Source organism: Crocuta crocuta, unplaced genomic scaffold (genome assembly GCF_008692635.1).
Source record: "Crocuta crocuta isolate KB4526 unplaced genomic scaffold, BGI_CrCroc_1.0 scaffold218, whole genome shotgun sequence".
Classification (NCBI taxonomy): domain Eukaryota; kingdom Metazoa; phylum Chordata; class Mammalia; order Carnivora; family Hyaenidae; genus Crocuta; species Crocuta crocuta.
In genome coordinates, this window is record NW_027533170.1 from 5,637,320 (window position 1) to 5,651,021 (window position 13,702).

At 41.7% G+C, this 13,702-nt stretch overlaps 1 protein-coding gene across 1 annotated transcript in view; it reads left to right on the top strand.

The window, feature by feature from the left end:
• Window positions 1-13,702, top strand: part of PGGT1B (protein geranylgeranyltransferase type I subunit beta) — a 64,207-nt gene that overhangs the window by 28,778 nt on the left and 21,727 nt on the right. The window contains exons 5-7 of the mRNA XM_077746326.1: window positions 4,182-4,333; window positions 6,334-6,466; window positions 12,690-12,735. Coding sequence (XP_077602452.1) covers window positions 4,182-4,333; window positions 6,334-6,466; window positions 12,690-12,735 — 331 coding nt within the window. The remainder of the gene's footprint in view (window positions 1-4,181; window positions 4,334-6,333; window positions 6,467-12,689; window positions 12,736-13,702) is intronic.

Sequence of the window (13,702 nt, forward strand, 5' to 3'; positions counted from 1 at the left end):
AAAGGAAAGTGACACCCCACTTCCTGGAACTATTCGCAGTGTGTGTGCACACAGAAATTCTTCCTGTCACAAGTATTCTGTCTCTCCTTCTGTTGTTTGTGTGTGTCAGAATTACCGGCAGTCCCCTGGCAAATTGGAAGTACAGCCCTCGTGTGCTTGGTGCTTACTCTCTGGGAAGCCAGTGAACTTCTGTGTTAGTGAAGGACTTTATATTCGGCTCCCATTTCTTGAGAATAAAACAAAAGGCTCTTGCCAAGGCAGTGATTGAAGACGCGTGAGGAGTGATGAATTTGAGGACGTTTATGGCAAAAGGCAGACTGTCCTTTGCCTGTTTTTTCCATACTCTGCTTCCCAATTTTAGAATAAATAGCGGTGATTTGGAAGAAGGCAACATGATTTCATAGAGGCACTGCTTCAGCTTTCTTCCTCTGCCTTAGGCTGTAGATCACCCTGCCTGTGTCAAGGTTGTGTGAATGTGCCAAGAATGTCTCTGGTCACGTGTGTGCCCGTTGCTTTTAGCAGGGAATCTAAAAACAAAGAATTCACAAAATCTGTTCCCTTTTTCCTGCACGTGAAATATTTTCCCACTGATGCTGGTCCTGAAGAAGGCGGCTCTCCCTTCACTCATTGGACAGGCTTGCTGGGTGCCGTGTGGCCATGACAGCTGCTTTACAGCGCCGCGCCTTAGACAGATAACACCCCTGCTCTTGTGGAAGTAATGCTGGGGTTTGATAACAGCACTAGTAAAAGATCATCCTCTTCCTGTACCCCCTCCCCACGACATTTTTTATGTATTTGTTTGTTTGTTTATGTTTATTTTTGAGACAGAAAGAGAAAGCAAGTGGGGGAGGGACAGAGCAAGGGTGGACAGAAGATCCAAAGGGGGCTCCACGCTGACAGCAGAGAGCCCGATGCAGGGCTGCATCTCACAAACTGCGAGATCACAGCCTGAGCTAAAGTCTGATGCCTAACTCACTGAGCTACCCAGGCACCACCCATCGACATTTTTTAAATAATAGGAATAAGATTTGAAAGAAAAATTGTTTTGCTTTGGTTTACAGAGTCTCTCGAAACCCATTTTTGTCCCTAATTCACCAACACCCCTGGCATCTTCTGGGGAGGCTGGGTCCCACTCTGTGCCACGTCTCATGCATCTGAATTTGAGCAGTGGAAGGAGCAGGAGACTCCTGGGAACACACGTAGGCCCCCAGGAGTAGTCGGGTCAGAGTCCACGAGAATCTGAGGAGACATGCGGGTCTGCCCCATGCGGTACATACACACAGCAGTGTGCCAGTTGTTCTTCCAAAATCGCCAAACCGCCCTGCCTGATAAATGCCCAGGGCCTTCCGTGGCCATAGAGGACTTTGTGAGAATCGCTGACAGAGCCTCTCCACCTACCCTTCTCGCTGTTCTCCTTCACAGATTCCGTATTCTCTGCTGTCCCCAGTACCTGCTAAATACCCAGGATTTTCTTTCCCTGCATTGCTTTGACTTTTTCTTCTACCTATATAGAAGCACCTCCCCTCCCCTGCCCTCCCTCCAAGCTCCTCTTCTGGTACAGACAAGGATCCTTTATTTAAATCTTTGTGTTACTTTATCTCCCTCATGACGTTTATTATATTCTACTTCGTATTATAGTTAACTTGATCTTCTGCCCCTAAGGTTAAGCTCCACATTTGATTTCTGTTTGGATTCCCCTCAGTGCTTTTAACATAGTAGATGTTTACTTTAAGTACCAAAAAATGAGATGCACTGTGCGGGTTGGAAAAAGCTGTTAGAAATGTGGAATAGAATAGCCAGAGTACCAGAGTTTAAGCTGTAGGGAGGAACTCAGAATGAAAGTGTTAGCAAGATGGAAATTTGTTTGGCATGTTTATAAGACCATATAAGGAATTGTAGATGTAAGGCTGGGGTGGGGTCAGATTTTAGAAGGTCTTGAACACTGTGCAAACTTGTTCTGTGAGGAACCACAGAAGGTCAGTGAACAGAAAAATAATGTGATTTCCTGCTTTGTGGTTCCAGGACCCTAGTTCATGACTCCCAAGAAGCACTAGCCCTTTGGGTGTTTGCCTTGTGTTTGCATCGTCACCAAGATGACTAGCATCTTTATCCCAGTAACTTACTTAATCCTCACAGTAACCTCATGAGGGAGGTACTAATATCCACATTCCAGAAGGAAGAATGAGGCAGGCCAGCGAGTATAGTAGAGCCAAGATCTGACACGTTTCAGCAGTTGTAGAAGTTCATGTTTATTATAATTTCTTAAATTTTGTTTTTAATATTTTACTTATTTTTGAGAGAGAGAGACAGAGCTTGAGCAAGGGAGGGGCAGAGAGAAAAGGAGACACAGAGTCCAAAGCAGGCTCCAGGCTCTGAGCTGTCAGCACAGAGCCCAACTCACGGCTCTCACGAAGTCATGAACCGTGAGATCAATGACTTGAATGACACTTAGCCACCCAGGCGCCCCAAAGTTAACATTTATTTTAGTAGGTGAGGAGTCTGCTTGAACCAAAACCTGGCACAAGCTTCACTTCACTTTCCTGCTGAACAGTTATTCTAGAATTTGGAGCGATTATTCATGAACCTAAACTGAAATAGAAGGCAAACCATTGAGAGAGATGAATTTTGATTTTTTTTAATGTTTTATTTATTTCTGAGAGAGAGACAGAGAGAGAGAGAGGCAGCCTGAGCAGGGGAAGGTCAGAGAGAGAGGGAGACACAGAATCTGAAACAGGCTCCAGGCTCTGAGCTAGCTGTCAGCACAGCCAGACGCGGGGCTCGAGCCCACGAACCATGAGATCATGCTGTGAGCCGAAGTCAGACACGTAACCGACAGAGCCACCCAGGCGCCCTGAGAGATGAATTTTAAAATACAGTCTTATTCTTTCAAAATTAAAATGTTCTTTGTTGTGTGTCAACTATACCCCAATTTAAAAAAAACTTAAAATATTCTTAAACTTACATAAATTAGTATAGTATGAAATCTTACATTTTTCAGGTGAAATCTTTTTTTTTTAAATGATTCATAGGATCAGGTGATTATTTGAAATTAACTGTAAAACTCTTGAGTGTTTTTTTTTTTAAGTTTATTTTAAGAGAGAGAGAGAGAGCGCACAAGCAGGGGAGGGGCAGAGAGAGGGAGAGACTGAATCCCACGCAGTTTCCACTCCATCAGCGTAGAACCTGACGTGGGGCTCATACTCACAAACTGTGAGACCGTGACCAGAGCCGAGCTCAAGAGTTGGACAGTTAACCATGTACACCACCCAAGTGCCCCTAAAACTCTGAACGCTTTGTATATCGTGGAACATCAAGTTACTTGACATAATAAACACTTCTTTTAAATCCAGATTTTATGAGTGTCAGTGCCCGTGCCTAGAGTCTCCACCGGATTCCCTATAGGAGTCACATATTTTGTAGCTTAAGAGATCTTTGAGAACTGTGATCATCTTTTGTTGAAACAGAGAGGTAAAACTAATCCAGCACAACGTGGTAGTGCTTCCTGGTGGGACTTCTCAGCTCCGCCTCAGCCATTTGCCGGCGACAGTCCCCCAGAACACTCTCTGCCAGCAGGATGCGTTGGGCTCTGAATTTTAAAAGTTATATTTGTATTACTTCTAGAGACGTTTTCAGTTTTAGTAACAGAGCTCTTTGCTTTTTTTTTTCTTCTTTTTGTTAGTCTAAGTGCTAATATTTTTTAGAGACTCATAATTAAACTGTATATGGGAGCAGAATAAGGTTTCTCAACTGTATTGTTCTGTAATATTTTTATATGGTGGTTTCTGTGGTTTTTAATTTGGGTTTGTACAGTACAAAATTTTTATGTCCTTTATAAATCTTTTTTGTTTGAAAGGCTGTATGCTTTTCTGACTTCTTCATGAGACTCATTATAAGTGATATGGTTGATGACATATGAAGTACAAATTATATTTGTGTATAAGCACTACTTCTGAAAAGCTTTAGGTTTGCAGGGTAAATGTAAAAATTGTGTATCCTGGAAAGTATGTGACTATACTTCCATCGAGGCCTGTAAAATGGAGGTTTGCTTTTTCAGTCAGGTGTCCATACAAATCAGTTTAAATATTGCATTTTCCTAGTTCCTGAAACCTCACGTTAGATTACTTAATGAAGTAAGTTTTCAGTTTACTAGCTCATTAACATTATGTTTATTTTGAATTTAGAATCCTGGAACAGCTCATCCCTATGATAGTGGCCACATAGCAATGACCTACACTGGCCTTTCGTGCTTAGTTATTCTTGGAGATGACCTAAGCCGGGTAAATAAGGAAGCTTGCTTAGCAGGCTTGAGAGCCCTTCAGCTGGAAGATGGAAGGTATGGGGCACTCTTTGATTTTTTTTTTTTTCCTTTTCTTTCTCTCTCTCTTTTCTTGGAAAAATTTTGTAGAAGTAAAAAATGGATATAATACGTTAGGGTTTATCATAAACCCTTATTAGAATCACCTGAAGTTGACTGTATATACATAAATGCATAATCAAAAAAAAAAAAAAATCAAGATATCTTATATGAGTAAAGAGAAATCACACTAGCAGAACTCCTTTTTTCCTCTCTCTTTTTAACTGACACAGTAAATAGATTCATAAATAAGTAGGGGCGCCTGGGTGGCTTAGTCGGTTAAGCGTCCGACTTTCGCTTAGGTCATGATCTCGCGGTTCGTGGGTTCAAGCCCCGTGTCGGGCTCTGTGCTGACTGCCAGCTCAGAGCCTGGAGCCTGTTTCGGTCTGTGACTCCCTCTCTCTCTGACCCTCCCCTGCTCGCGCTGTCTCTCTCTCTCTCCTAGAAATAAATAAAACATTAAAAAAAAAAAGAAAAGATTCATAAATAAGTAGTTGAATGGTTTCCTTTTTAGGATCAATTTTAATTTATCTTCTGGGTGAAAAAAATGGATTTTTTTTTAAACGGATATTTTGAAGAAAGCATACATTTAGTCTGAACTTTTATTACTTAAGACAGTGATTGGGGGAAGAGAGGGATGAACATTGAATATTATATTCTAGTGTAGGTAGTTTCAATGACATTTATAAAGGATAGAAAAAGAACTTAGTGTGTTTAATAGCATTTGGTGATTTATATGTTATGTCTAGAGTTTTAAGGGGAAAATTGTTTTCAAATTTAGAAAATGACAGAGTAGTAGTGATACTGTTTAGGGAAAAGATTTTGTAAACAAATTCTGATATATTGTTAGGGCAGTGCTCCATCTACTAAGAGCTCCGTTTTCCTGTCAGGGTTTAAAAACACTGCTCTCGGGGAGCACCTGGAGAGGGGGGCTCCGTCGGTTAATCATCCAGCTCTTGGTTTCAGCTCAGGTCATGACCTCGTTTGTGAGATTGAGCACCACATCAGTCTCTGCACGGGCAGCATGGGGGAACCTGCTAGGGATTCTCTCTCTCCCTCTCTCTCTCAGAATAAATAAATAAACTTTAAAAAAAAAAAAAAAAGCTGCTCTCAGGGAGTGTGGCTGGCTCAGTCAGTGGAGCATGTGACTCTTCATCTCAGGGTTGTGAGTTTGAGCCCCATGTTGGTTGTAGAGTTCACTTAAAACCTTAAAACACCAGTGTAATTAACTGAAAAATAAAGATTATTGTCAAAGCAAATAATAAATACAATTAAATTTTTTTAAAAACCTACCACTCTTGGTGAGGGGAAGACTAATGTAGACATATAAGATAAATTATCCTTAATTGGAAATATTACAAAACTGAACCTTTACCTTAGCCAGCATATGTGACTAATACCTCAAAGTTTCCATGTAGTCTTTGGTTACTGCCCCTTTATCCCTGTTTATAAATAAAGAAATAGATTCCAGACACAGACTATTATTTCCCTTAAAACTAATGAAATTGGTAAAAATAACATACAGTACCATATGATCAGTTAGTGGTTATCTATATACACATTTAGAAGAAATTTCACACATCAGAACTTGGGTTTGGGAATTCCTTAGGACCCAGTAGATCCTATGTTTTACCTGCTCCTTTTCCCTCATTCTCAGGCTAGCGCACCATGACTGTCCACGGTAGGGAGCAAATAAACTCACTGTGAGCGGTGCCATCCGGGAAGGAGGAACTGGTAGTGTGGAGAGCCACCCAGAATCAGCAGTACGGAGCAGAGGGTGATTTAGAGGCCATTTTATATTTTTCGAGTTACTGGTCCTTTTTATTAATACAAGTAGAAATGGTTTTTAAATCCATAGTTAATAGTGGGTTTTTCTGTGAGGAAAGACCCGAAGCAGGTGTTTCTCACCCACCCTACAAGAAAATAAAAAACAAATTCTCTGGCAATGTAATCATACGTCATACTGTTATTCCTTCCAGCTTCTGCGCAGTCCCCGAAGGCAGTGAAAATGACATGCGATTTGTATACTGTGCTTCCTGCATTTGCTATATGCTCAATAACTGGTCTGGCATGGATGTGAAAAAAGCCATCAATTACATTAGAAGAAGTATGGTGAGTTACTTTGATAAATCGACAATAATAGGTCATTATTGCTGCTATATAGGGGCTGCAGTATAATACATGTCTCATCTCTCTTCCACTAAGATTCTGGAAATCAGGTTAGTAAGATTGCTTTTTAGATATGCTGTGTAATCCGAACGGCCATATAGAAATAATTGTGAAGAGCAGATTGATTCATTGGCCATTAAAATTTAAATGCAATTTGTGTCTAAAGAAACAAATGTCTTTACTAGAAAGAGATTGGTCAGCCCTAGAAGAAAACAGAAGCAAAATCTTGAAGGCACATGTTTGATAACCTGGCCTAGCAGGGGTCAGTGGAGAGCCCTGGCCAAGCATAATGGAAATTTATGGTCTTTGATGAGACTATATTTGGTGTGAAGTGGGAGTTCCAGAGGTCATCTGACTAGCAGGAACCAAATATAACAAGACTGACTGGGCCAGCAATAGATTTTTGGATCATTTTTGTTAATACTTTGATGTGTCTCTTTTTTTTTTCAGTCTAAGGTTTATTTTAAGGAGAATATCAAATGGAAATGTTATTCTTTCTCAGTACAATTTAATATTCTCATTGGCAGTAGTAAGGAAAGCTTAGTCTCAGCCAGAATTTCCTTTACTCTACTTTTTTGTCTCTTCTCTGAAACTGGAGACGTAGAAATGTTGCTTCCCAGGTTTATTACTTCCCAAATACAAAGGTTTTAGTTTCATAAATTAGACTATTTGGGGCTGTTAATTCACGTTTCACTTAGTATTTCAAAATGAAAATTAATTTCTTAGAGGAATGAAATTTTTTAAATTAAATGCGTAAATGTGGATCAGATTTTATAGAATCTGCAGTAGCACACATTTTAAAAGCCTATGGAGTCAGAAAGAACAGTGTCTTAAAGGAGTTTTAAAAGAAAAGGAGATTTCTGTTCTGTAGAAGGATGGGTGATGACATGGTTTGCCACGAACACCAGGGAGGTAATAACCCTGTGTTCTCCTCAGCGTGTTGTATTTGGAAGTGTAGCATATTGACTTGCCCTATTACCAGTGACAGTAGCTTTTGAGGACTCGATTAAGGTGGTGTATGCCATATTTTTCTCTGTAGAGACAGCATTTTCCACTTTAAGGATTCATTATCTTGTGGCAAGATATTTTGGAGACCATTAAATAATCTGTCCTTCATCAGACTTTTATCCAACTATAATAAGACTGGCTAATAGATTTTTTGGTCTGCTAGTGTTTGTATGCCATTGGTTTTCTAGCTCTGTCACTTCTTCTGTAATTTTCAGCTGAAATTCTGCTCTTAGAAAAAGCCTTCTCTTTATCTCCATCTATATCACTTTGCACTCTAGATTCTTATTTGATCCAATGGGCTATTACCTGTTACTATCATGATTTATTTGAATGGTCAGATTGTCCCAGATGCAGCCAGTGAGAAGCTCTTCAAGCATATGCGTGTGCCTTCTGTTGTCTCTCCTCCTGTATTCTTTGAGCAGCCCTTTGCTTTCTGGCACAAGATAGTCCAGGTTCATCTTTTCCTTTCCTAGCCATAGCCCTGCAATGGTCATTTCTTCAAGGAGGCCTGGTTCTTATTGGAGGGTGGTACGTAGAAATGAGAATTGGGGCCCTGGCTGTGATCATGGTTCTGGGTAGCATTGCTTCTAGACCCTCTCTCAGCAGGCCAAGCTAGGAAATGTGTACACGCGTGCGTCTGTACACAGACACCCCCTCGCCCTTACGTGTACCCCTGTTACTTTATGTATATATTAAAAGTCATGAGTCCTATTGATGCCTCAGATTTTAGTCCAACACCACAGAATTCCTTTTTTTTTTTTTTAATGTTTATTTATTTTTTGACAGGGTGGGGAGGAAGGGAGGGGCAAGGAGAGGGAGAGGGAGAATCCCAAGCAGGTTCTGCTTTGTCAGTTAGAGGCCAGTGCAGGGCTCAATCTCCGGAACTTTGAGATCATGACCTGAGCCAAAACCAAGAGTCAGATGCTTAACTGACTGAGCCACCCAGGCTCCCTCCCCCCACAGAGTTCCTTTTTAATCCTCCTTTTTTTTTTTTGTAACTCCCTTCTCTGGTGGCGATCAACCTGGTTCCCATTACCCAGAATACATTGCCTGTTTGATTTGAACCTGACGGTATATAATCAAAATACCATATTTAAGAAATACTTAAGTTACTTCTTTTATTTCCCCCCCTTTACTATGGTTATGCTGTCTATTTTTAAATGTAGTTAAGTTTGTTTCTGGTTGGGCTCCATTTTAGGGTTTCCCCCAATTTTGTTGATTTTTTTTTTAAATGTACTTAATATTTGAAATAGTGACTTGGTTCTGAAAGTGAGAGCTGTACAAAAAGTGATATTCCAAGATATCTAACTCCCTGTCTCCTGTCCCTTTTGTCTTCGCCCCCTTCCTAACTCCAGTATTTACCACTCGTTTTTACCACCACCCTGTAGGGAAGCAACCTCATTAGTGTTTGGTTTGGACTTCCTGTATTTCTTCTGGATGAGCAGATATGGACATTTTTTTAAAAGCATACTTACTTATTTTGAGAGAGAGGGAGAGCACAAGTAGGGGAGGAGGGGAGAGAAGGGAGAGAGAGAGAGTCCCAAGCAGGCTCTGTACTGTCAGCACAAGCCCAATGCAGGGCCCAAACTCACAGACCATGAGATCATGACCTGAGCTTGAATGCTTAACTAACTGAGCCACGCAGGCTCCCTCAGATGTGTACATTTTTCCCCTTTCTCACCAAAAGGTAGCACACCATAGATACTTAGTTTCATAGTACTCCATTCTTTGAATGAGTTTTTTTTTTAACTATTCTGTATGTGAACCATATATTTTCCAAATATTAACAATGTTGAAACTAATAACCATCTGTATATGCATTTATGTGTTGGAGATAGATTTTCAGAATGAATTCCTAATAGTGCAGTTTTGTTTTTTTTTTTTTTTAATGTTTAGTTATGTCTGAGAGAGACAGAGACAGAGACAGAGCATGAGTAGGGGAGGGGCAGAGAGAGAGAGGGAGGCACAGAATCCAAAGCAGGCTCCAGGCTCTGAACCATCACCACAGGGCCCAATGTGGGGCTCGAACTCACAACTGTGAGATCATGACCTGAGCCAAAGTTGGACACCCAACCAACTGAGCCACTCAGGCGCCCCTGCAGTTTTTTGATCTAAAGGAAAATGCATGTGTAATTTTATCAGATGTTGCCATTTTCTCTCCAAAAAGGGTTAGACCAGCTTAAATTCCCAGCACTGTAGGAGAGTGCCTTTTCCACACTGCCTCTCAGTGGAACAAGTTGTCGTCCTATTTTTCTCAATCTTCTGGGTGAAAAATACTCTCTCAGTGTATTTTTAATTTGCATTTCTTTTATTATGAGTGACCTTGACCATTTTCTGCACTCTCAGAACTCTGCAGAACCAGGCCACAGGCCACATTTAGCCTGTAGCCCATAGTTACCTAACCCCAGGTTCCAGTCCATTATTTGGCTTTGTTCTCTAGGTACTCCAGTTTTGTGTGTGTTCTGTCTTCTTTGCTTGTCTTTCATTTCAGTCATTTTCTCTCTGACCCTTTTTACTGCTCTGTTTTCTGCCTTTTCTTCAGTGCCCCTTATTGTCTTTTCTTTTGAGACTATTATTCCTTGGTCTTATTATTCCTTATTTTCTTCTGTTTCTTTCCTGCAGTCACTGAACTTTATTTCTTCCTACTCTTTGTCCTTTCTGTTCTAAATTTTCAATTTCCTTTTCATACCTCCACCTGCTTGCTTGATAATCAGCAGCTGAGTTTGGGGTGCTGTATTACAGTTTTCTTCTGCTTTATGGCCATTTTGGAGAGACGGGCAGATTTGCATACACCGAGATGTTTTCATCCATTTGCTTTGTTTTCATTCCAGAGTTACTTCAAGAGTGTACTCTTGGGGTGCCTGGGTGGCTCAGTTGGTTGTTTCCGACTCAGTTTCGGCTCCAGTCATGAACTCAGTTTGTGAGATTGAGCCCCACATCGGGCTCTGCGCAGACAGTGCAGAGCCTGCTTGGGATTTCTTTCTCCCTCTCTCTCTGCCCCTTACTGGCTTGTTCGCACCCTCTCTCAAAAAGTAAATAAACATTAAAAAAAAAAAAGTGCACTCTTTTCAATCAACTAAGTGTGATTTCTTTAATGAGTTTTTGTGGACTTTGATTTTGTGGTGGTTTTATTTGTGTTTTTCATGTTGGGGAAGATGTTGTATGTGCCATGATTTTCTGGCAGGAAAGAGGTTCTCTTATTTCTCAGGGTCTCTAAATGTTGCTCCTTTGAGTGTCCTTTATTACCTGATCTGCTGAGGGCCCGTCTCCCCTCATTGTTAGGTTGATTCCCCAGAGTCATGCCCTCTGAGTGCAGTAGACTCTGAAGTCCTTCCCGGCAGTCAGTGCTCTGTTCTCCCAGAACTCACGCAGTCCAGGTAGCACTCGCTTTGCACGGTGGAGCCGCCCGTGACAGAGACCGTGGCCGCGCCGGCCAAAGTGTGGACAGTGACCTGAGTCACAAGGCGTGGGGGAGGGGGTTGGGGGATCAGTGCTGGTCTATGACCTACTCCAGCTTTTTGCTATAATGTCAAACTCTCTAGCAGTTATAGATGTACAGAGAATTTTGTAAGTAGTAAAACCAATATTTAGTACACTATAACTTAAAACATTAGAAATATTGAGAGTTAAAGTGTTTTCTTTGGGAAAAAAGTATATATGGGGGGGAGGGAGAAGGAGAGGGAGTCGTTTGAACAGTGTTTACCTTGTTTTCTTTATGTAACTTAGGCTGTGGAGTGAATACCTTTTTCTGTCATAGTCCATGATCAGACTCCTTCCTAGGTTTGTAGCAGCTTCCAACCTTTTATCTTTTGTGGTGTCGTTGTTGTGAAATAACTCCAAGGATTCCTTTCCCGTGAGGTTTTGTGCCAGCCTCCCTTCTCTAGAGCGTTTCCATCATTGTCATCACGGCCACTGTCCGTATCCACTTAGATACTCTGCTGTCACTTACTCTTCTGATGCCATATCTGGTCTCGGACAGCGGTGTGTCCACATTCCTGTGATCAGCCGTTTCTAAACTCCGTGTTTGATCTCATTTTCACTTCTAGTGGTACTGCTTTTCCTTTCTTTATTGCTTATTCATTATTTTTATCTTTGGTGGCCAATCTATTCCTTTGGTTCTTCTGTCTCTTTGGAAAAAGTCCTTTGGGTTTGTTACTGAGACAAAGAGACAACATAGCCATACGCTCCGCTGTCCGTGCGTGAACTGAATAATATGTGCAGTGACCCGTGACTGACAGACTTTGAAAAAGAGGACAGGATTGGATACCGATCGTGATGCACATCTGTTACTCATGTAGCGATTTGTGAACTAAGGTGCTAGCAGCGAGTCTGTACTCTGCAGTTGCTCACAATTCATACACCGTACTCTGCAGTTGCTCACAATTCATACACCGCAGGGACTGAAATTTGAACCCATACCATGTTGTTTAAGTTAGGGTACCTGAACTTTGTGCATATTGAAACAGCACAAAGCAAAGACTGCCTGTACTTCACCCTTAAGATGGACCTTCTTCTTTTGGCAGCAGTTTTAGATCAGACTCAGGCTCCCCTCCACTCCCTTCCTCATGATTTTCCATTTGCCTCCCTTGCTCTCTGCAGAGGGGTGGTGGGATGTGAGAGGTGGCTTGCTGGGATTTGATGGTTTTTTCTGTAGACAGATAATTTACAGCTTGTGTGCGACTTCCAGCTTTGCTAAGGTTTCATTTTTATATAGTCGCATTGTTGTTCTGTTTTGATTTTGCAGAATATGTGGGGAGAGCAAATGTAGGCCGGCACTCTGATCCTTGGCTACCCAAAAACCTCAAAATAGACTTGTTACATGCTTATAATAATTTATGAGTACAGAATCTCCATTTTCCTTAAACTTGTATGAAGGAAAAGAATAAGGGTTGGGCCTTTTTATTGGGTAGAAATCAAATCTGTAGATGCCGTGTGAACGATCTGTCTCAGATGATGTGCAAACTGTATGCGTTTAGTGATTTCAGGGGTAAGACAAGACCGGGTACTTGAAAATACTAGAACTCCCCCTTTGTGGGAAAGAGTATTTTAGAAGCTGTAAGAGAGAAATAAAAGTGGACCAGGAAACAAAAGATTAGCATAATGAGGACTTATTTATTATCATTTCCCTATTAAACTGAACGATGTTTTTCTCTTTCAGTCCTATGACAATGGGCTGGCACAGGGAGCTGGACTTGAATCTCATGGTAAGACATCCTCACGTGAATGAACGTGCAGTTTCTCTTGTCCCTTTAAATAACACCGCGGTGTCTTCGACAGGGAGGCCCCCGAAGTTTGTGTCAGCCCGGGGCGCAGCCGGGCTTCCTCTTTCCTACTTCGCTCTCTTGACCCCTTGTGCCAGTTTGAACCTGTTCTCAGGCAGTAATCAGAGAATATTCAGACGGGATAGTCTTACTTTTCTCATAGCATTTTCTAATTACCTATTTGAGTGTTAGCTGTGTGAAAATATCCTGGGGTGATTTCTTAGGATAGCACTAGAAAGCACCAAGTTTTCTTGTTTGGCATAACACTAAAAGGCTGGGTGCTGAATTATTAAGCACGAATCCATGAATTTGTGAAGAAAGGAACATTTTTTATTTACCTTTCTTAATATGATAATCCTTAGTCATAGTCCAGAAACGTTTTGCTGCGTAGAGTGTGTGCATCGATACAATCTCTCCCTTCACGGTTTTGCCCACTTTGGGCAGAACTAGAATGGGGAGATGATGCACTTTGTTTGTCGGCACATCGGTAGCCTGACATCTTTCAAATGGAATATTCCCTTGTAGGAGTAAATAAGCTGCCATGCTCTTAAAGTTTCTTTCTTTTCTTTTTTTTTTTTTTAAGATTTTATGTTTAGGTAATCTCTACCCCCCAGTGTGGGGCTCAAACTCACAACCCCGAGATCAAAGTCACACACTCCACTGATGAGCAGCCCGTCGCCCCAGCCGTGCGCCTTTTTAAAAAGAGAGAGAGCCTCAACCAAGGAGGCTCTGCGTGAACTCCACAGGGCTCCTCTTCGTGGCAGCAGTCTGGCTGTGCTTGCTGTTGGCTCCCGCCCTCAGGCCGCGGGGCAGAGCGGCGGCCCTACACCCACCATGGGGCCTGGCTCCGCCGTCTCTCAGGTTTTCCTCCTACACCGACCAGAAATACTGTATCTTCCTCTAAATTTAA